The following is a 24,033-nucleotide window of genomic DNA, read 5'->3' as shown; positions in this document are numbered from 1 at the left end:
ACTAATTGGATCTCCTTGCAGTCCAAGGGACTCTCAAGAGTCTTCTCCAACACCACAGTTCAAAAGCATCAATTCTTCAGTGTTCAGCTTTCTTTATAGTCCAACTCTCACATCCATACATGACTACTGGAAAAACCAGAGCCTTGACTAGACAGATCTTTGTTGGCAAAGTAATGTCTCTGCTTTTAAATATGCTGCCTAGGTTGGTCATAACTTTTCTTCCAAGTCTTTTAATTTATGGCTGTAATGACTTTGGAGCCCCCCACCCCAAAAAAAGTCTGTCACTGTTTCCACTGTTTCCCCATCTATTTGCCATGAAGTGATGGGACCGGATGCCATGATCTTAATTTTGTGAATATTGAGTTTTAAGCCAACTTTTTCACTCTCCTCTTTCACTTTCATCAAGAGGCTCTTTAGTTCCTCTTCACTTTCTGCCATAAGGGTGGTGTCATCTGCATATCTGAGGTGATTGATATTTCTCCCAGCAGTCTTGATTCCAGCTTTTGCTTCCTCCAGCCCAGTGTTTCACATGATGTACTCTGCATAGAAGTTAAATAAGGATGGTGACAATATACAGCCTTGACATACTCCTTTCCTTATTTGGAACCAGTCTGTTGTTTCATGTCCAGTTCTAACTGTTGCTTCATGACCTGCATATGAGATTTCTCAATCTCATACAAAAATATAAAAATCAAGACTGTTTTATGCCATTTAGAAAGCAGTAGAGCAATTACTTGGAACCAATACACATTTTGATGAGGTTGCTGAACTGGTAGATCAGGAAAATGCCATAAATATAGTCTATCTGGATTTCAAGCAAGGTTTTGTTTTTTTTTAAAACTAAGATCTAAGATATAGTTGATTTACAATGTTGTGTTAGTCTCAGGTGTACAGCAAAGTCATTCAGCATATATATATATATATTCTTTCCCAGAATATAGCTTCCTGTGCTTTATAGTAGGTCCTTACTGTTTATTTTATATGTAGTAGCAAGGCGTTTTTTGATAATCATCTGAGCAAGTAGAAAAATAAAGTCTGAATTACAGTAAAACTAGGAGAATTCATTACTGGGTGAGTATACTCAAAGAGTATTAAATAATGGATTCATCTCAGTCAGAAAGTATGTTTCTAGAAGTTTGCTGAAGGTACTACCCTGAGACGTACCCATTCAATACTGCCCCAGATTTTTTGGATGATAATATAGAAGGAATACTTACAAATACGTAGATAATATCTATAAAGGGAATTATGTTAGAGGGAATAATTAAAGCCAGAATTAACTGGACTGTAACAAGATATCTTTAATAGGGAAAAGTAAACACGTTAATATTGAGTGAAAGAAGCAAGTCATAGAAAAAAAATCACTATAAGATTCCTCTATATATAGTTCAAAATAGGTGGAACTTACCAGTGTATTGTTTTGGGGAATACATGTAGGAGATAAAAACCATGAAGAAAAGCAATGGAATAATTATCAGAGAAGCCAGGAAAGTTGGAAGGGAAGAGGGGACGTGATCAGGGAAAGGAACAAAGGGTCTGTAGGGGATACTTTGTAATTTCTTACCTTGGGAGATGGGGTGTTGATTGAGTCCTGTCTGACTCTTTGCGACCCAATGGACTGTAGCCCACCAGTCTCCTCTGTTCATGGGATTCTCCAAGCTAGAATACTGGAATGGGTTGCCACACCCTCCTCCAGGGCATCTTCCCGACCCAGGGATCAAACCTGTGTCTGTTATGTCTCTTGCATTGGCAAATGGGTTCTTTACCACTAGTGCCAGCTGGGAAGCCCTTGGTGATGAAACACAGTATTTATATTATCTTTGCAAATGAATGCATTCTTTTGAGTGTTTGTTACATTTTACAGTAAAAAAATTTTTGAAAGGAATAAATCTACAGTCCTCTGGTCTAAAAAACTACCCCAAAGTTCTAATAGTCTAATCAATGTGATGTATGGAAGAGTTAGGGGACTTAGTTGATAATGAAAGTCAAAGACTCAGGTAATCAAGAGCCACTGACTGGGGTCCTGGCCAACGACCTTGCATAGTCGAGGAACTGTTCTTTCCCTGGGAGGAAGGGAATTTGACCCAGGAGATGTGAAGAGTCATTGTCTGTCCTCAGATGCCTGCTTTTCCTGCTAATACGAGTTTAGCAGGATTCACGGGGGTAGTTGACTGCTGTCTTCAAACCTTTCAAGCTGTTATATGGAAGAGGAATTCAACTTGCCCAGGTAGGCTCCAGAAGACAAAATGATGTAGAAGCCACTGTGAGGCTCCATCAAGTAACTTTCTAATAGCCAGATGGCTTTGACAGGTCATGAGCTTCCCATCTCTGGAAGCATTCATGCAGAGCCTGGGAGAGTTCTGTTAACAGGTAGTTGGAAAGGACATAGAAGAGTGTGATTGGTTTAAATGACCTTTCAGGTCCCTTGCAACTGCCACAGGCTCTGACTCTATGCAGTTTCATGATTCTGTGAGACTTGTGCATTATGCCTGGGAAGGTAAGCAAGAGGCTGATTCTAAAATAAGACAGATTTGTTTTCAGATATAAGCCTTATGTTTTGACAACCACTTCCTTTTTATTTTTTTTATTCCATGACTTTGAAAACTTTTTATTTTGTTTTGGGGTATAGCCGATTAACAATGTTGTCATAGTTTCAGGTGGACAGCACAGGGATCCAGCCATACATATGCATGTATCCATTCTCCCCCAAAGTCCCCTCCCATCCAGGCTGCCACATGACACAGAGTACCCTGTGCTACACAGTAGGTCCTGGTTGACAGACACTTTCTTTTAAAACCATTAAATGGCATTGTAACATGTATAATATCATATAAGAAACATATCACCAGTCCAAGTTCGATGCAGGATACAGGATGCTTGGGGCTGGTGCACTGGGATGACCCAGAGGGATGGTATGGGGAGGGAGGTGGGAGGGGGGTGGTTCAGGATTGGGAACACATGTACACCCGTGGCGGATTCATGTTGATGTATGGCAAAACCAATACAATATTGTAAAGTAATTAGCCTCCAATTAAAATAAATAAATTTAAATTTAAAAATATATAAAAAATAAAATCAATATTATTGGTACCTTGCATTTCTCAGATTTCAATGGCCAAAGGCTTTGAGACCCTATCACCACCAACAGAAACATCACTTTTCCAGATGTGCTTCCAGATTCTTGGTGCTGGAGAGATTCCTGAGGTCCTGTTTCAACCTCCCATCCAGCTGCAAGAACACAAGAGGGGCTCAGAGCGATCCCCGGAATCACAACTGATGGACAGAAGCTGGAACTTGTGCTATTCTCTCCTGCCACCTGCTGGCCCTTCCCTTCACCTCCTGCTTCTCCAGGTTGTTGGAGGTGTCCACATGACACCCAGAATTCCTTCTGGGGAGGGACCCTTCCTATAAGGGGAAAAGCTTGGATGACTTCCAGTGCCTCTTACTAAATCTAGGAAAAGAATAAATTCACAGATGATGAGGGCTGGAAGAGACCTTTAGTTCAGTTCAGTCGCTCAGTCGTGTCCAACTCTTTGCGACCCCATGAATCGCAGCACGCCAGGCCTCCCTGTCCATCACCAACTCCCAGAGTTCACTCAGACTCATGTCCATCGAGTCAGTGATGCCATGCAGCCATCTCATCCTCCGTCGTCCCCTTCTCCTCCTGCCCCCAATCCCTCCCAGCATCAGAGTCTTTTCCAATGAGTCACCTCTTCGCATGAGGTGGCCAAAGTACTGGAGTTTAACCTTTAGCATCATTCCCTCCAAAGAAATCCCAGGGCTGATCTCCTTCAAAATGGACTGGTTGGATCTCCTTGCAGTCCAAGGGACTCTCAAGAGTCTTCTCCAACACCACAGTTCAAAAGCATCAATTCTTTGGCGCTCAGCCTTCTTCACAGTCCAACTCTCACATCCATACATGACCACAGGAAAAACCATAGCCTTGACTAGACGGACCTTTGTTGGCAAAGTAATGTCTCTGCTTTTGAATATGCTATCTAGGTTGGACATAACTTTCCTTCCAAGGAGTAAGCGTCTTTTAATTTCATGGCTGCAGTCACCATCTGCAGTGATTTTGGAGCCCAAAAAACTAAAGTCTGACACTGTTTCCACTGTTTCCCCATCTATTTCCCATCAAGTGATGGGACTGGATGCCATGATCTTTGTTTTCTGAATGTTGAGCTTTAAGCCAACTTTTTCACTCTCCTCTTTCACTTTCATCAAGAGTCTTTTGAGTTCCTCTTCACTTTCTGCCATAAGGGTGGTGTCATCTGCATATCTGAGGTGATTGATATTCCTCCCGGCAATCTTGATTCCAGCTTGTGTTTCTTCCAGTCCAGCGTTTCTCATGATGTACTCTGCATAGAAGTTAAATAAGCAGGGTGATAATATACAGCCTTGACGTACTCCTTTCCCTATTTGGAACCAGTCTGTTGTTCCATGTCCAGTTCTAACTGTTGCTTTCTTAACTGTTGCTCTCTAAGGAAGAGACCTTTGAACTCTGCTAACCCAAAGCTTTCAAACTGATAGCCCATAGGTGATGGGCGGGTCTGATTGGATCCAGCAGTAGTGAATAATTTTGAGCTCTCATATACACATCTGGAAATTTGACTGAAAATGAGATTTGTGATGTCATTTGCTATTGGATATTCATGAAGTCTCAAAACTGAGAGCAGTAAGTAGTTGAGCACATCCACCTTCTAGTTGCAAGACACTCCAATAGCCAGATTACAACGGTGCGTATCCCCTTCCTCTTGGCTACTATACAGGAAGACCAAGCGGTAAGAAAGCCTCCTAAAATCTGTCTTTTTAGCCTTGGCCCCACCCCTAGAGGAGCTGGCTGCTGGTGGCAAGGGGAGCATGGAGAAGTTGGAAGAGGCAGAGGGGAGAATCAGACATGAATCAGAAGGTGGGCTGAAGTTTGGAATCCTATTTGTAATTAAAGTTTGGATTTAAATGAGACTGGAATTTTAAAAAAATTTATTGAATTAGAGTTGAATTACAATGTTGTGTTAATTACTGCTGTGCAGCAAAGAGAGTCAGTTATATATATCTATACATTCTTTTTCATATTTTTTTCATATTATGGTTTAATCACAGGATATCAAATATAGTTCCCTGTGCTGTGGTAGAACCTTGTTTATCCATTCTATGTAAGACTGGAGTTTTTAATACATAAAAGGAAATTGCCATTTTAAGATGGAACTGTTCCTATCCTGGGAAGTGGGTCAGAAATCACAGAATCTGGCCTATTCATCCAAAGTATCCACCAACGGTAGGGAAATCAAACCATTGTTGAAAATGATAAAGATAAAAAGCCCTGGGACTTCCCTGGTGGGTGGGGTAAGCGGTTAAGACTCCGCCTTCCAATGTAGGGGGGGTGTGGGTTCATTTCCTGGTTGGAGAGTTAAGATCCCACATGGTTCGTGGCCAAAAAACCAAATCATAAAACAGAAGCACTATTGTAACAAGTTCAGTAAAGACTTTAAACATGGGCCACATCAAAAAACACCAAAATCTTGCAGGGGCGGGGAGGAAGGGAAAGCCCCTTCTTTTTCCCTACATTGCCAAGTTCAACCTTCAATGAATCGGTTACTCATTGGCTTATCCTATGGAATTCAGTTTCCCCGTGACAACTCTCAGGTGGGGCTGAGCAGCAGCACCGCAGCCCCCCCACCCCACCCCCCGCCCATTTAGAAGGGCTACCCACATGTGCTGTGCACACACTTGCCCACCCCACCCCAGCGGCCCTCAGTCCCATCACTTGCCTGCCCCCCACAGAGCTAGGATTTAGAGCCCCCCTTTGCTCCTATTCCTTTTCCCCTGGGTACCATAAGGCCCAGAGGGGACATGTGACTTGCCGTAAGTCACACAGAAAAGGAACTGAGTTATATCCTAAAACCCACACTCCTAAAAGTAAGATCTAGGATGAAAAGGGTGAATGGCTCCCCCTCCTTCACCCACACTGGATCCTCCCCGCCATCCTTTCTGCAGCAGTAAGCGGAGGCACTGGGGCAGCGGGTGGCTAAGGTATTAAGGGCAGAGAACCAAAGCAGGGGCTGGGGCGCTGACATCACAAGACGCCTGAGGTCAGTCCTGTTCCCACCTCCTCCCCACCCCCAAGCATAAACCGAGGTGAAGAAGCTGTCTTCATTTCCTTTGTTTGTGCTCCACTAAGGTCAGATTTTAATTAGAACACATGAGTTCATTGAGAGAGAACCCATCCTGTACCTCCTTGTCCCGGCAGAGGTTGTTTCATGGGGAAGGACACCAGGCCACTGCCCACCTTCTTGTTCCTCTCCATTTCTGAGCTCCTGACCATTCCCTCGGCCCCAGCCAGGGGTGACTCTGGGAAGGGGTTGGGCATTTTCTTTTGGATTAAATGCCCCAAGAGGCAAAAGCATAGAGAAGCACCCCTGCCCACACACACCCCTACACACATACACACCAAACATACACACCACCTTTCGCTGAGCCCCTGCTGCATCCAGTCCAAGAAGCAGGCAGATTGAGCTAAGTCCAGGTTTAGACATTTGCCTTTAATTAAAAAAAAAACACAAAACCCAACTGGTACTACTGGTTGCCTCCAAGAAGGGGAACTGGGAACATTTATCATTCTATACCCTTTTTCTCTTTTAAATAGACTTTAGTTTTTAGAGCAGTTTCAGGTTCACTGCAAAATTGAGAAGATACAGAGATTTCCCATGTATTTCTTGCCCCCACACCCATACCCAAAGCCTCCCCTACTATCAACACCCTCCCACACCAGAGGGTACATTTGCTACAGTTGATGGGCCTACAGGACTTGTCATTATCACCCACAGTCTACAGTTTACAGTTGGGTTCACTCTGGGGTCCGCTAGGGGCTGGACATTCTGAGTCTGGACAAATGTATAAAGAGGTGTATCCACCATTAGAGTACTATCCAAAGAGTTTCACTGCTCTAAAACACCTGTGCCCTTCTTTTCCTTTCAAATTCTGAATTCCTACTCATATCAAAGAAAACATTTTAAATATTCTTCCCAACTCCGAATCCTGGGAGATCCATGGAATTCACAGCTGCTTGGAGGAAGGAGAGGGCACGCTGAAGCGAGGGAGGGTCTGTATGTTTCCTTTACCCTTTGTTGTTGTTCAGTCGCTCAGTCATGTCTAACTCTTCGCAACCCCGTGGACTGCAGCACGCCAGACTTCCCTGTCCTTCACCATCTCCTGGAGTTTGCTCAAACCCATGTCCATTGAGTTTGTGATGCCCTCCAACCATCTCACCTTCTGTCACCCCCTTCTCCTCCTGCCCTCAATTTTGCCCACCATCAGGGTCTCTTCCAATGAGTTGGCTCTTTGCAACAGGTGGCCAAACTACTGGAGCTTCAGCATCAGTCCTTCCAATGAATATTCAGGGTTGATTTCCTTTAGGAATGACTGGTTTGATCTCTGTGCAGTGCAAGGGTCTCTCAAGAGTCTTCTCCAGCACCACAATTTGAAAGCATCAGTCCTTCAGTTCTCAGCCTTATTTATGTCCTGCATTTGTACACATTTGTCCATGACTACTGGAAAAACCATAGTTTTGACTATACAGACTTTCGTTGTCTGTATAGTTTGTATAGAGTGATGTCATAACTTGTCTTCCAAGGAGTAAGCGTCTTTTAATTTCATGGCTGCAATCACCATCTGCAGTGATTTTGGAGCCCCCCAAAATAAAGTCTGTCACTGTTTTCACTGTTACCCATCTATGTGCTATGAAGTGATGGGACCAGATGCCATGATCTTAATTTTCTGAATGTTGAGTTTTAAGCCAACTTTTTCACTCTCCTCTTTCACCTTCATCAAGAGGCTCTTTAGTTCTTCGCTTTCTGCCATAAAGGGTGGTGTCATCTGCATATCTGAGGTTAGTGATATTTCTCCAGGAAATCTTGCTCCCTGCTTGTGCTTCCTCTAGCCCAGCATTTCTCATGAGGTACTCTGCATATAAGTTAAATAAGCAGGGTGACAATATACAGCCTTGATGAACTCCTTTCCCTATTTGGAACCAGTCTGTTGTTCCATGTCCAGTTCTAACTGTTGCTTCCTGACCTGCATACAGATTTCTCAAGAAGCGGGTCAGGTGGTCTGGTATTCCCATCTCTTTCAGAATTTTCCACAGTTTGTTGTGATCCACACAGTCAAAGGCTTTGGCATAGTCAATAAAGCAGAAATAGATGTTTTTCTGGAACTCTCTTGCTTTTTTGCTGATCCAACGGATGTTGGCAATTTGATCTCTCGTTCCTCTGCCTTTTCTAAATCCAGCTTGAACATCTGGAAGTTCATGGTTCAAGTACTGTTGGAGCCTGGCTTGGAGAATTTTGAGCATTACTTTACTAGCGTGTGAGATAAGTGCAATTGTGCAGTAGTTTGAGCATTCTTTGGCATTGCCTTTTTTGGGATTGGAATGAAAACTGACCTTTTCCAGTCCTGTGGCCACTGCCGAGTTTTCCAAATTTGCTGGCACATTGAGTGCAGCACTTTCACAGAATCATCTTTTAGGATTTGAAATAGCTCAACTGGAATTCCATCACCTCCACTAGCTTTGTTCATAGTGAAGCTTCCTAAGGCCCACTTGACTTCGCATTCCAGAATGTCTGGCTCCAGGTGAATGATCATACTATGGTGATTATCTGGATCATGAAGCTCTTTTTTGTACAGTTCTTCTGTGTATTCTTGTCACCTCTTCTTAGTATCTTCTGCTTCTGTTAGATCCATACCATTTCTGTCCTTTATTGTGCCCATTTGTGCATGAAATGTTCCCTTGGTATCTCTAGTCTTTCCCATTCTATTGTTGGAGTAAGTTATGTAAACCTTATTGGGTGCTGACTATGTTAACCAAGGAACAAAAATTTCAGAGTTCTGAAGGGATGATTGAATAATATAATGAAGCAATAGGCTTCATAACTGAAGACAATTCTGGTAAGGCCGAGCTGGATAGAAGACCATTGCCTCGAATAATATTTTCCCTTTATATTTCTCAGTCTGTAATTTTAACCTGTTGACCCTGCATTTTGACTAAGAGCTAAAATGGTTCAAGATCAACAGACTAGCCCTCAACACCTGGAAGATCCTGTTCTCATAAGCATATCCCAGAAATCATAAGCAAATGTTGACCTTCTTTTTACAAGGCAAACCGCTGAGGCAGAAACCAAAATACCAGCAAGTACGCAGACATCTAAGGCTTCATCTAGGCAGGATGTAAAATGTCAGGCCATTAATCTTATATTTTTAATGCAGTGGTTACAAAGGATGGGGCTGATGTGGGATTGGAAAACAATACTGAGTTTAGAGAATTCCTCCCCGCCTCCCTTTTTTTTAACCCTTAAATACTGACACCCACTCACCAGGGTTGGGAACTAGCAAAAGCTACATGGGATTCCAGGGTGAGCGTTCATTTCCCAGCCTCCATTCCTTGGCTGTCAACAAAGGCAGAAAATGCCTAGTCAGGGCCCATTGGCGCTTGCCAACACAGAGACCTGTTTCTTATTTCATCCGGCAGAGTGCAGAGCTGTAGTTACCATCACTAAGGTGGAGAGCTTGGCATCCCTCCAACAACTGATACCGTGAATTCAGCAAGACAAACGAAGCAATCAGTTGTGAGACAGAAAAACAGGGGTGTGTATATTCTAATGGTAAGCCATGGTTAACACACAGTGTTAGGTATCAGTATTTTGTGTACTTTTGAGTCCAGCCACCTCATGCGAAGAGTTGACTCATTGGAAAAGACTCTGATGCTGGGAGGGATTGGGGGCAGGAGGAGAAGGGGACGACAGAGGAGGAGATGGCTGGATGGCATCACTGACTCGATGGACGTGAGTCTGAGTGAACTCCGGAAGTTGGTGATGGACCGGGAGGCCTGGTGTGCTGCGATTCATGGGGTCGCAAAGAGTCGGACACGACTGAGTGACTGAACTGAACTGAAGAATATAAATGAATCTACATTTCTCTATGTGAAAATTCTGTTTCCACCTACATTCCTCAGATAGGTTGACTGACTCAAAAACTTAAACCCCAGAATTCTAGTAGCTAAGGCAGTTAAAACCAAAAGAATGCAGGTTTGCCTTGACTAGTAAGAAACAAAACCCAGTATCCTCTAATGTAGCGGTCCTCGACCTTTTTTGGCACTAGGGACTGGTTGCACGGAAGACGACTTTTCCTTGGACTAGGATGGGGTGGGGTGGGGGATAGTTTTGGGATGATTCAAGGATGTTACATTTATTGTGCAGTTTATTTACAGTCCATGGAATTCTCCAGGCCAGAATACTGGAGTGGGTAGCCTTTCCCTTCTCCAGGAAATCTTCCCAACGCAGGGATCGAACCCAGGTCTCCCACATTGCAGGCAGATTCTTTACCAGCTGAGCCACAAGGGAAGCCCCTCACTTATTTCTATTAGGTCAGTTCTACCTCAGATCACCAGGCATTAGATCCCAGGGGTTGGGGGCTGTTGAGTCCTGCCCCAAGGACACAGGTACAAGGCTTTGCACCAAGGCCAGAGAAGTGGAGCCCAGAACCAAAGTCACCTCCAAAGCTGACTAAGCCCCTTTGTAATCATTGCCAAAAGCCCCTGTGACCATCACTAACAGGATTCCTGACTCCAAATTAAGCAAAAATGCCCACCCTGGTAGTCACCCTACAGACCTTAACCAATCACCTAATGCCAACCTTCCAGCAGGAATTTTGTATTGAGGCTATAAAAATTGGTTACTAACCCACGAAAAGCGATGGTTCTCCCTGGTCTGTCAGGTGGTCGGCCTACTGCACTCACGGAGCCCACGTTTTGTTCTAATAAACTCACTCCCTTCTGAAATGCTGTGTGTCTGGAAATCCTTTTCCAGTCTGTGCTTGGACTTCCTCAACGGGGGCCCCTGCTCTAATAAACATTTAAGAAGTCAAATATGCTTTTTACAGCTGGGAGAGAAGAAGTCTGTTTCTGTGGTTCCTCCTACCCTGACACCTCCTGCCAACACACTGGGTAACGTGTGTTGCCAGTAGTGACAACACAGGATCTCAGAAGGGCTGGCTCTGTTAACAGAGCACTGGCCCTGAGCTACCACCTTCATCAAGGGTACCATTCCAACAAGTCTGCAGTTCACACCTCATCCAGGGGTCCGGGTCTCAGGCAGACCCCTAGGAACTCTAGAGGGGTGGGGAACTGAGTCGTAGACTTCACATTCTGGTGCACGGAGATCACAGCCCCGAGACTACGAGGTCTTCAGTTCTCTTCCTGAAATCCCTGGGCATCTCCCCTTTGCTCTACATTGTTCTCTTCTTCCTGCTAAAGAGCAAAACTGACTGTTCGAAGGGCATCATCCCACGTAGCCAAGAACCTACTTGTCTAAAGTACACACAGCCCATCAATGAGACTGCGTCATGGAGGAGGAAAGGAAAGTGAAAGCCCAAACGCACACTTGGTTCTTCTCAAACTATAAGCTTTTATTCTATTTTACATGTCATTCATCCAGAACACGACACGTACATGGGTGGCATCGTTCATACTCAACATGAAATGACGTGATGCACACAAGTCACTTGCCCTGTGCTGGGCCCCCGTGCACCAGGCAGGAAAGGGCTCTCACGAAGCCCACCCTGAACGGTGGCCTGCTGGGGCACCAGATGTGCTGTCCTCATTTCCCAGCTCTTACACACTCCCTGGAGTTAGATGGGTCGAGATGGACATTTAGCTTGGAACTGAAGTTTCTAATTTTACCGTGCTGAGTACAGCTGGACTATTTCCCAGCCTACTTCAGAATCAAGATGCTGCCCACTCACTCTACTGTGATTATTCTGAGTGTGGGATTTATTATTCACAACGCTGTCCTTCAAATCAAACAGAGAAAAGCAGGCTTTCAAGACCACAGGTCAGCAAAAATTGGAACGTGTTTTCCATTTCTCCATCCTGCTCAGTTTTTCCCATAACCTGTTCCAGCCTGGAAGACGAGAGCTTTCTGTCTCTGATGGATACAAATGTGGGAGGAACAGCTTTGGTCTTAAAAAAGAGGCCAGAACCTACTTCCCTCTCTAATCTTGCTACATGTGTGGCTCACACCTTCCTTCCCAAGTGGAAGGAACAGTTCAAAGGTTCACCAAAATCTGGGCTTTAGACAATGTTCAACACAGCACAGCAACAAAAACAGATACTGAAGGGGATCCACCACAGCTGAGCGCCTACTTTGCAAAGGTCAAAACCTTCCCTATTTTGGTCAACTCCCTAAAGTCTGTTCTATCCCATGCACTGTGACAAACTTCCCTTGCCCAAAAGATTGTGACTCCAGGTCAAAAAAGGTGGATAAGAAATAACTTCTCAAGCTACAGGAATACGACAGTTTGTTAAGTAAATAATCATGTGACCCTCACCTGCACACAGATCGGAGTAGGGAGACTGGAGGCGGAGTGGAAAAGAGAAATGCTCACGGTGTGTGATTTGATCAAGGGCACAGTTTACAGAAATGCCAACAGTCTGGAATTTTCCTATAAAAAGCTGAGGGAACATGCCAATAGCCAGAAATGAGATGACTTCAATGCCAACAGTTTGACCTGTTGGCACTGAGCCAATGTTCTCAGAAGAAAAAGAGGATGCTTCCTCTGGGCCATGGGAGCTGGTCAAAAACCCTGCCCATCGCACAGAAAGAGGGGGAAGAGGGGCAATCAGCAAAGAGCAGCTAGAAAGGGTCGAGGGCCAGGGATTTGAAACCAGTGTCAGCTAAGAGTTTACCATGTGGACCCCAGGATCTCTCACACTACAGTAAAAATAGATGTATTCTTCCAAAGTTCTTCCTGTATATGCTGTAACATGGGGCAGAGAGATGAGGTTACACAGGCAATGCCAGAGGCAGTCTCCCCACTCTAGACAGCTGCAGCACTTCATTTACAGTCACCAGGTGGGAGGGCTATCTGATTGAAGAAGCACAGTTGCTGATTTACACTGAATCAAGAAGGTGCCTGAGAAAGGTCGTCCACTCTGGCCCCCACGGGCATCTGGGACAGACACATCCGTCAGTGAAGGAGGAAGATCACCCCTGGAGAACCTGTCAGATTAAGCCCACGTGACAGAGAAGGGTTTCACAGCCTGATTACCCTAAGAACCAGCTTGGGGAGGGAACTAACGAGCAAATTCTAAGAAGTTATAGATTACTGTCCTCCCAAATAAAAATGAGTCTTTATTGTTACATTTCCAACTCACAGAGTTCCGGGCTGTCATGAGACATATATACAGAGATAATCACTAATCTATGCGTTCATCTTCTGCACCCTCTCAGAATTTGGCCCAAGACGTTTTCCAGTTCAACCCCACACACCAACTTGGGATAAACAGAAATAAGTCTTGTTTCTATTCCACTATTACAGGTAGAGTATCTGTTGGAGGAGGCGCTTTTGCTGGGTTGGAACAGAGCTGAAGACTTCTGGGTGGGGTTAAAGTGTGAACCTCTCTGCCTTCTGACCCACAGACTTTGTGTCTTTCCTTTTCATTGTTTTGTCTCTTTCCATAGCGGTTGCTTTACAGGTTGTCACAGAGATCTCTCTTCTATTCAGAGTCACCCTGGAAGACAGGTGGTTCAGATGAGCAGGACTGTTACCTATTAAGTTACTGAGTCTACAACTGAGGAATCTGAGCTCCGGGATTACCACTCAAAATAAATATTATTTCAAAGTAAATAACAAACTACTCGGCTGGCAAGTGACATGCTTTAGTCTTTCTAAACCGTAACTGCCAAGTAGACTTGGGCTTTATGCTACATCCCAAGACAGAAACCAGGTAACCTACATCTTCAAAGGAATTCACAGAGCACTCCTTCCTGTTTCTTCCCTCAATGCTGAGAAATGACTTTGGAGCTGGAAGCTGTAATATACAACTTGGGGCTCAGGTAAAAACTGCCATAAGGCCCAAATCTGATTAACATTGACTATTCTTTTTCTTAAGTCTGATGGTGCCTGGGTGGAGGCTCTCAATGGGAAAAGGAAGGATATAGCAGGTGGAAGCTTGGAGAAGCTGAGAGATGAGGGCAGATCCATTAACAAACTCGGATGGCACAATGGGACATGACCAGGGAAGCCAGTTATCTTCTGAAAATATCACTATCACTTTCAAAACCCATATCTTTTTTTTTTCCTTAACCAGGAAGTCAGGGGTGAGAGGAACATTCACTTATATTGCTCATCAATACGTTCTTCTTAACAGAACTGAGACTATTTTAAGAATATGAGGAGCTTTTCAAGACATCTGTTTTCAGGACAGACCGCAGTAATAGAAATACTTTCCAGAGTTGGTTCGTTCTAGAGTCTATTCCAAGAACAGGGGCGGCCAACTTTCGTGAGGTTCCAAGGCATGTTCTGGCAAAAATATTTTCACTTTCCTAAAGTGATATGCTCTACTGAAGTCCAACTATACTGTATACACATTTATATACACATATACACTCATCTGATCCTTTGATGACAGCAAAAAAGGGAACACTTTTTTTAAACTCCAAAGTCGGTAATATTTGTAGAATATTATGAAGGCAGAATTTTGGTTGGTTGTTTTTTTATGACGCAGAACATAGATGAAAACTTCTGCACACTGCCCCAAATTCACATCTTTAAAAGGTCCTTTCCTCCATTCACATGAATTCGTCTGAATCATTGCCATCCTGTAAGAGACAAAACAGTGAAACCATAAAAGCCTTCAAAATAAGTAATTCAATTTAAAAACTGTAGAGTATTAAGTAACAAGCTTCCTTATGATGAACTATAGAATTCAATTAAAAATAATTAAATTCAATCATTTCTTCTCTATCTTAAATTGTTAGTTGTTTAGAACAGCGACAAGAGCAGCTGTGTTCTCTAAGGTGTCATCACTACATGGCCTGGATTGCCCGGCAATGAGAGACCAATGAGTTCCAGACTGTGAAGTGAGGCCCAATGACTTACTATAGGGTGCAGAAAACATGACTCCTCCTTCAACAAACAGGCCACAATATGAAACAAAACAAATACTGCCTCGATGTTTTAATGTCAACAAAGCTATAAATATGCAAAAATATGTTTCATCTAAATTCCATTATTTTGGGCCTCAGGGTATCATGTATTTGTTATTTCACAAGGTGGCATCTCTCTTTTTTTTTTAAATGGAAACAGTCATCCAGAAGCTACAGGCTAGTTACCAAGTTAGCTGGCTTGCCAAGTTTTTGTTAAAAAAAAATCCTCACATGGCAGTGGTACCTGTGTAAGGACTGATTTTATTGTGTATAGACAAGCCCTGGAGACCAAGCACAAAAGCGAACCCAGGAGCTCCTTTCTGGGCTTTCCTGGCGGCTCAGACAGGAAAGAATCTGCCTGCAATTAACACAGGAGGCCCGGGTTCGATCCCTGAGTCGGGAAGATACCTTGGAGAACGGAATGGCAACCCACTCCAGTATTCTCGCCTGGGGAATTCCATGGACAGAGGAGCCTGACAGCTCCATCAAGTCCAGAGCATTGCAAAGAGTTGGACACAGCTGAGCGACTTTCACTGTGAAGTTGCTTTCTGAGCTACTGCATACCCTAAGACAACTGCTCTGGACGCCAACATTCATTAATACTGTGAGTTCTGGTACATTTGCGTGAAAATGTCGTAACCTGAACACAACATTGTTTTAGCTTCTCTCTCTTTCCCATGCTTTATACCTGCCTTGATAGAGAGAGAGAGGACTTAGGCTTACAGGTACGCAACATGCTTTTCTCCTTAATAGCTTGTGTTAAAGATGGGCAGGGAAACAGGGGAAAAGGTAGAAAACAGTGGTTTCTGGGAAGTCTGGCTTGATTTCCATTCAGCAGGCTTCTCTGTGCCCGCTTCAATTAGCACAAGGAATTCAGGCCACAGTGAAAACGCCTTGGATAATTATACAAAATGCAAACTACTGTTTATAGTCTATCCACGCACACGAACTCTGACTGCCCAAGAGTTCTACACTGAAATAATAGTATCAGAGATGTTGAAAGAGTCATCCTATATCTTCGAAGGTCAGCTTGAAATCCAAGGATGATCTGAGGATGTTTGTGTCTCCAAAACTCACTAAGATGATGTGGCTTGGTGCCAATCAAAGTGAATTACTCCCAATAAAACCTATGAGTTAGATCTGTGGAGTTCCCATGTGTCAGGGGATCTGTGTTTTTTGGGGATTACAGTAACTTTTAAATATATAGCTGCAATCCAAGACTTGACTTGGACAATTTCTGTATTTTAGATTCCCTTTAAGAGTCAAAATATTTTGGGGGAAGATTCCCTGGAGAAGGGAATGGCTACCTACTCCAGCATTCTTACCTGGGAAATCCCATAGGCAGAGGAGCCTGGTGGGCTACAGTCCATGGGGTCACAAAGGAGTCAGACACAATTTAGTGACTAAACAAGAGTCAACATGCTTTTCAGTGGAGCAAAACAGGTTTCTCGTCATCCACTTAAAAAGTGATAAGCAAATAAAATGTCACAAGAAACGGTCCATGGTTCCTGATATCAAATTTAGAAATTAGAAAGAAATGATAGATGGAAGAAAATTATTCTAAACAGGAGAGCAAAAACTCAAAATTAAAACTAACCTCAGGGTGGAAGACTTAATATTTTTCCTGATGAACTTGTGTAAGCTAAGTTAAAAATTAAGTTGTGTCTTAGGTAAACACCAGTCTTTGGCTGAAAATCAACTGACCAAGCTGTGGATTCAAAAATGTTTGCGTCCCTTTAACAGAAGATGGTTACAAGGAGAATGAAAGTCCATTTTTTTGAAGGAGGAAGAGCTACGTGAGTCCTTGCACTGTGAGAGAACAGAAACACCCAGCACAAAACTTCCTCTGAAATCTGAACCTGGTTCCGGCATGGGAATAGCAGCAGCAGTGACGGAGGGAGAGGAAAGGCAGGAAGATTAGTAATCCTTTGGTCTACAAACCTGACTTTCTAATCCTGGAACTTTTAACATGTCACTCATCGGGTAGTGTCTATACAAAGATGTATATTTGTGTGTGTATATGTGTTTCTTAATTCCAAAACAACATCCAAACTTTGAAAATCCATAATGAAAATGGCTAAGGTCATACACAATATACATGCCAGATTTCTGCTGGGAAGTTGTCTCTAAATAACAGAAAACTTCAATAGCAACAACAACCATAGCAAAGACATCGGACCTGGGTTATGTTAACAACTTCTGCTCAACTGTTAAACTGTTTCTCAGAGTAGTTTCCAGAAGGGATTAAGTACATTTCATCTCTTGATACTGATGCTCCGTGGATAAATAACAACCAAGGACTATATGGATAAGAAATAATAATGACTGTTTATATTCATAGTTGTCTAAGTCAAGGAGGAACTTTCACACACATGACCTTCTTTAAATTCTACAACAGCCTCATGAGATAATATGTCTTTCTTTACTGCTGATGAATACTCCCTCGGAGAGGTTAAGTAACTTTATTAGTCTTATCCAATTAGTAAATGGCAGTTTAAGCCTCAGAACTTCAACGTCAAGGCTCTATTTAATTACCTAATACTACTCTGGAATTTTTCACGAATAAATTATAAAGGTACATCTCTGACTCATAAGGAGCACCATAACTTTATTTCTCCAAAGGGACAGGAATAAGACTACTGTTCTCATCAAGTTTTAGAAGGACATTTACAGACGAACAAGGTGGAAAATCCTACAATTACAATTCACGCACTGAATATGGGGTTTGGTGAGGTGACCTTTAAGGAAACTTAAGTTCTGTTATTTCTAAGCATCTAAAGCAGTGTTGCTTAACAGTATTTTTTTCTGTCATGGAAATGACCTACTTCTATACCATCCAATAGCATAGCCACTAGACACACGTGGCTAGTGTGACTGAGACACTGAGTTTTTAAATTAAATCAAATTAAATGTAATTTAAATAGCCACATGCAAAGAGTGCCCAGTGCAAGGGACAACACATCTAAAGCATCATATGCTATACTATAAACACGCAACATAGAAGCAAATACACCTGTCTAACTTCATTTTTTTTTGCACAGACTGTTTAATAATGGCCTAACTATGCTATTTCCAGCCACTTCAAAATAAATTTTGGGCAAGACAGCACTTGTGGACAGTAAGTCCCTGCCACAGTTCCAATAAAATAATGATGTGCTTGCTGATGCTAAGAAGACCCCTTCTACACTATAATGTGGATCACCATCTTTCTCTATCTTAGGTCCTGAGGAACATGAAGACAACCAATGTTGGTGCTTAGACTACAGTTAAGATCTTTCATTTACTTTAACTGAAGGTGATAATTTTGTCCTCACTCAATTAAAACATAGAATCTGCAGTCACATTACTATAGAACATTAATAAATAAAGGCATTTTTGGCATGCCTGCCGGAAAAGAGGCAAACAGGGAATGAAAAAGTTCTTGAAAACAAACACGTGATGAAGTCCACAGGGAAGGTGGGCAGTGTCTAATAGAATCCACCTGAGTGTTCAATCATTGCCAAACCATTGTCAAGCCAGCCGCAACATGTCAACCAACACTGGCCAGAAACTCAATCATTACAAACTCAGTGAGTTATTTCAAGGCACAAAATTAGAGTGAATAACTTGAATGTACCTGATTTGAAGACATATTCTCAACTTTCATTAGTGATGAATAGCTCCTAGAAGAAAAAAAAAAAACACATTTTAAGTAAGATTTTCTGGCTGGCAAGTATTTCATGAACATTTACCAAGTATCTAGCAATGCTGAGGGCCTTCTGAAGAAAACAGCATCTCTGCTGTGACTTGCAGAGAAGGCAATGGCACCCCACTCCAGTACTCTTGCCTGGAAAATCCCATGGACGGAGGAGCCTGGTAGGCTGCAGTTCATGGGGTCACTAAGAGTCGGACATGACTGAGCGACTTCACTTTCACTTTTCACTTTCATGCATCAGAGAAGGAAATGGCAACCCACTCCAGTGTTCTCACCTGGAGATCCCAGGGATGGGGGAGCCTGGTGGGCTGCCGTCTATGGGGTCACACAGAGTCGGACATGACTGAAGTGACTTAGCAGCAGCAGCAGCTGTGACTTGTCATCTCACCGGGGTTTGTTCTTTTCTAACTTCAATCACTTGAACCTTGGGCTTCCACTCTGATCTCTGAAGCTGCCAACTCTGAAACATCCCCACCTTAGATAGACTGAGGTCCTACCCTTGGTCTTTTCTGATCTGTCACACACTTCTCTATTGACTCCTTTTCTGATTGCTGCTTATTCCTTCCAGTTTCAATGTTTACACTGTGAGCTAGACTTCAATGTTAATAAAAGTTTGTTACAGTATGACAAAAGCCAAGTTAAGTTATGCAAGGTTCTAACAGAGCAGGTGAGCAGGCTATGACCAGGAATCCAACTATGGAGATGAAACTGACTTGGACACACTGCGGGGGAACTACAGACACTCCTCTCCAGTGTGTGTCAATAAACGATGGTGTCCCCTGGGAGACTCACAGGTACCTGTTTAAGGGCGCTCCAAAATCCACATGAAATTGAGTAGGAGCTGTTTTGCTTCTCTCACTTTCCAAGCAAGGTCACTTCTAAGACTCCGACTACTTTCAGAACCTAGGCTACGTTTCTTCTGCTACATCCTTACTCTAAGTGTGGCTTACAGCACAGCAGGTAAGGAAGGAACATGTCACTCAAGGCTTCCTCTCTACAGGTAACCCTACACAAAGATTCTCTACACAAAAATCCCATTAGATGTTAACCTATAGGGCAAGTGTGAGCCAAAAAGCTCACACTTAGTCTAAAGAGCTAAAGAACAAGAGGGTAAGTGAGAATTAGTATGTGGAGTCTAAATAAGAGGAATTTTTCATTATTGTGTAAATGAATAAAATGGTTAATAGAAGGACTGATGCTAAAGCTCTGATACTTTGGCCACCTGATGCAAAGAACCGACTCACTGGAAAAGACCCGGATGCTGGGAAAAACTGAAGGCAGGAGGAGAAGGTGACAACAGAGGATGAGACGGTTGGATGGCATCACCAACTCAATGGACATGCGTTTGAGTAAACTCCAGGAGTTGGTGATGGACAGAGAGGCCTGGTGTGCTGCAGTCCATGGGGTCACAGAGAGATGACTTACCGACTGATCAACAACAAAATATACTGGTATAACCTTCACAGTTCGGCGTTCTCCCAACAATCTAAATATTTCTTTAAGAAAACTACCTCAAAGAATGATCTTTACATAGACCTACTCAGAGTATCAGATTACTGGAATTTCTGCACACTGAGGACAGGGTAGGTAAAGCACGTATTTGTAAGAACAAGATGGAGTTCTGTCTTTAGGGACTGCTGCTCTTCTCATCTGAGAAGGAAGCTGGTGCCTTCTGTGTCGTGGGTTTTGCTCTGTTCTGAGCTAAAGGCTGATGGATAGACTCCTGACTAGAGCTTAAAGAACCTAGACTTTACAATGGCAATTCCATCCTTTTTTATTCTCCTGATAGAAATTAGAAATGAAAATCTGATTGCCATTCTCATTCAGAAAGTTGAAAAAGGGAGTTTAGAGTCTAAACAATGGCATTAGAATTGGGAAGAAGTTGGGCATCACCAAGATATGAGGCTATGAAGGACTTCCTCCCTGAAACCATTTGGAAGCACTGCAGATACCGTCCAGGGTGAGAATGTCTTCTCACTTTATCTGCAGAATTCCCCAAAGATTCAAACATCAATTTCTTCAGCTATCACAGCAGACGTTTCTTAGCAGATGGTCCAAATAAATGAATCCACTGTTGGTGAAATTTAATGGTATTTGCCATGTCAGAAAGGCAAGTGAAGGGCTTTAGAATGAAAAGATTTTGTAGGCATAGCATTGGATCTCTTGGGTCAAAGAGTCAAAGACAGAAATTAAAGTGATTCTAGCACTGACAGGTTATAAAACAAATCTGAGCTTAGAGCTTGTTGTTGGAGTTTCACTAAAACTCTGAAACAGACTGAAGAGAGGGCAGAAGAGAGTGGAAACAGTGTGTATGAGACTGAGAAGCAGACTGAGATGAGCTGCATGTCTCTGGGTGAGTTACTCAGTCTCTCATTTTCCTCTTCTACAAAATGCAGATGATAAAAAATATCTGCCTCACATGACTATTGTTAGGATTAAATGAGATAATGCAGTAAAGCACAATATAGTATTGGGAAGATGACAAGTATCCAAACATGTTAGCTAATCTTTCTTATTAAATATTCTAAGTAAATTAAGTGACTTATCAAGGGAGCTTCCCTGGTCATTCAGATGGTAAAGAATCCGCCTGCAATGCAGGAGACTCAGGTTTGATCCCTGGGTTGGGAAGATCCCCTGGAGTAAGGAATGGCAACCCACTCCAGCATTTTTGCTTGGATTCTCCATGGGGTCCCTGCAGTCCATGGGGTGGCAAAGAGTCGGAAACAACTGAGCTACTAACACTTTCACTTTTTTTCATATTTCTAACATACAGTATTATGTTTCTAAACAAAATTATGGTAGATTTGTAAAATGCACAAAAAGGTATGTTTTCAATTTTCCACCGCACATTGAAAACAAAAAGAATAGTCTAAATCATGCATCACTCAAAATTCCACACATTTTTTAAACCGATGGTGTTGCTAATTGTTCTTTCGTTCACAACACAAGAGAGACTCACAATTCTACATCAAACTGAATGTTTAAGTCTCTGCAATAGTCTGTCTCATGCTGGCAGGCTATAACTTGGGGTAACACTTCCAGATTTCTCCACTTGAATACGGTATTATAAATAAGACCATGCGACCTATTTTTAGCAGAACTCCCAACAGGGACATGTGCATGTCGATAATACCAGTGCTTGATCATAATACCTCCATTCTGGCTGAACAATCTTGCTAATAATCCAGAGTATTCCAAGGAAACTGGGTCAGGACAGGGCAAGACAGCTCATGTTGATCCTATACCCTTCCCAAAGGAATCAGTAACTTTTTTGGTACATGTATCACAAATTAAATCTACCATTCATTCCTAAGGGTTAATTCCCAATTAAGTCAGCAGTGAGAACTTGTCCAAGGTCAATGTGAGTGTCTTAGCTCCAGCATACCTAAGTTCGTCCATCTCCCTCTTCTTTTTCATCTCTTCCTTTTCTCTCCTTTTCATTTCCTGAATCTGGGCTTTCTTCTCATTTCTCTCCTCATGGTCTCTGCATTCCTTCTCTGCCTCTAGGTCTGGGAACCGCTCCATTTTGGTCTTTTCTAATCGGTTCAGGATCTCATTCACTTTCTTCTCTACTGTCACAATTTTCACCTTTGAGGGAGATGTAGGAAAAAAGATACTTAATCTTTATGGCTCTCTCCTCCCCCTCAGAATAGGGCAGAAGCTTTCCTCTGCCACCCAAGTGGACTCCCTTTAGGAAACAGACATGCAGAGCCCTGGACAGCAGAGACAGACGCCCCTCAGCACGAGGGCGCCACCGCTTCCGGTGTCGGCACACTCACATCCTTCTGCCTGTGAAAGCCAATCTGGCCCACGTCCATGTCGGCCGTCTTCTTCAGGTTTGACCACGGGGTGTACACCACGTTCACATTGTTCATCTTGCAGCCTGCCGAGAGAGACTGTCCTCAGCATGCGGGCAGGGGGACGCTGAGCAACGCGTGCCCACACCCATGATTAAGTCACCATAATCCGACAGGGGAAAAGGCTGAGAATGAACAGGCCACGGAGTGTTTCAAACCACAAAATATTTTGTCTTTTTAAAAAAGAAGCCCCCTACAAAGACAAATGGTCAAGGCCACAAATAATTCAAGCTAAAGTATTCCAATGGAAAGCAGGGGTCTAGAGATCAGCTTCAGGGACTCTGAGGCTTTCTAAAGTTGAACAACATTTACTGTATGTGTTTTTAAAGAGAAAAGGACCAAACAGGTTTTCTCAGATTCTCAAAGGAGCCCTTGACCTAATGAAGATTAAGCAGCAAGATAAAGGAACTCAGGAGACAGAATCCTACCCGGCATACCACAAACCAGCTGGTTCACTTTGGGCAAGTCCCCATGGCTCCTGGAATCTTGTCTGAAATATGAGGAGGCTGGACTCAGTTAGTAGCGTTCCTGTTGTTTGTTTCTTTTAGCAGTGGAACGTCTTTCACCAAAGAAAACATGTCAAAGTAGTCAAAGCAAAGATGCTCTGGATAAAAGGGGTGGCAGGAGCCCTGTTCACGCCTCCTGTGCCCTCACCGCCCCCACTTCATGCTCCCCTCCACGCCAACCGCCTCCCAGGCAGCTCCAAGAATCCCAGTTTAATCACTGGTCCAGTGCTCCCGGAGGTCCTTCTGAATCTGATGGTGATACATGTCAGTGTTTATATTCAATGACCACATACATTGGGCAAATCTGGGGAACACAGCCCTATTTAAACGATCAATGTTAACATCACCAAAAACAAGGCAAACTGGCAGCAGGTGCCTCCTGACTGTAATGCAGGAGGCTTCACTTGCCTAGTATTCCTGCCAGAAAATTTGATCCTACTGAACAGGAAGCATCAGGAGGCTAAAGTGGCCTCCACTCTAAAAGTGTCAAAGTCCTGAAAACAAAGAAGTGTCCAGATTAAAGGCGACCAGAGAGACATGCCAAGTGAATAGAATACAGGATCCTGGGTGAGGAAAAAGAGATGCTATAAAGTGACAGAAGTGGGTAACGGTATTCTCCCCACGTTACATTTCCTGACTTTAACACTGTAACACAGTTACTTTAGGCAGTGTCCTTAGGACACACTGAATGGTCGTGATGGCTGTGATTTTCTTTCAAATGGTTCAGCTAAAAAAAAAGAACAAAAAACCATTGAGTATATCATAGGGAAAGAGCAAACAAATACGGAAAAATTCTTGACTCTAAATGAAAGGCAGATGAGAGCTGTATTTTTCTTACAACTTTTCTGCAGGTTTGAAATTTTCTTCAAAATTAAGTTTAAAAAAATCTCCACATGCAAGGCACTGTGGGAGACAGAAACATGGCTCAGACAATGGATGCTGTCCTCTAAGATTAAAAGAGGACAGATAAATACATTTTTTTTTTTTTTGTTAAGTCACTA

General features: G+C 43.0%; 1 protein-coding gene across 1 annotated transcript in view; it reads right to left on the bottom strand.

Annotated features, from left to right (window-relative positions):
* Positions 1-11,433: 11,433 nt before the first annotated feature.
* CCDC25 (coiled-coil domain containing 25) overlaps positions 11,434-24,033 on the bottom strand; it is a 33,221-nt gene continuing 20,621 nt past the window's right edge. The window contains exons 6-9 of the mRNA XM_027549051.1: positions 22,449-22,552; positions 22,055-22,257; positions 18,592-18,637; positions 11,434-14,648 (exon numbers count right to left, since the gene is read on the bottom strand). Coding sequence (XP_027404852.1) covers positions 14,619-14,648; positions 18,592-18,637; positions 22,055-22,257; positions 22,449-22,552 — 383 coding nt within the window. The 3' untranslated portion in view covers positions 11,434-14,618. The remainder of the gene's footprint in view (positions 14,649-18,591; positions 18,638-22,054; positions 22,258-22,448; positions 22,553-24,033) is intronic.

The sequence above is a fragment of the Bos indicus x Bos taurus genome, chromosome 8 (assembly GCF_003369695.1).
Source record: "Bos indicus x Bos taurus breed Angus x Brahman F1 hybrid chromosome 8, Bos_hybrid_MaternalHap_v2.0, whole genome shotgun sequence".
NCBI classification, from domain to species: domain Eukaryota; kingdom Metazoa; phylum Chordata; class Mammalia; order Artiodactyla; family Bovidae; genus Bos; species Bos indicus x Bos taurus.
Note: the sequence above shows the minus strand (reverse complement) of the source record. Positions and strands in the feature narration are given on the sequence as shown.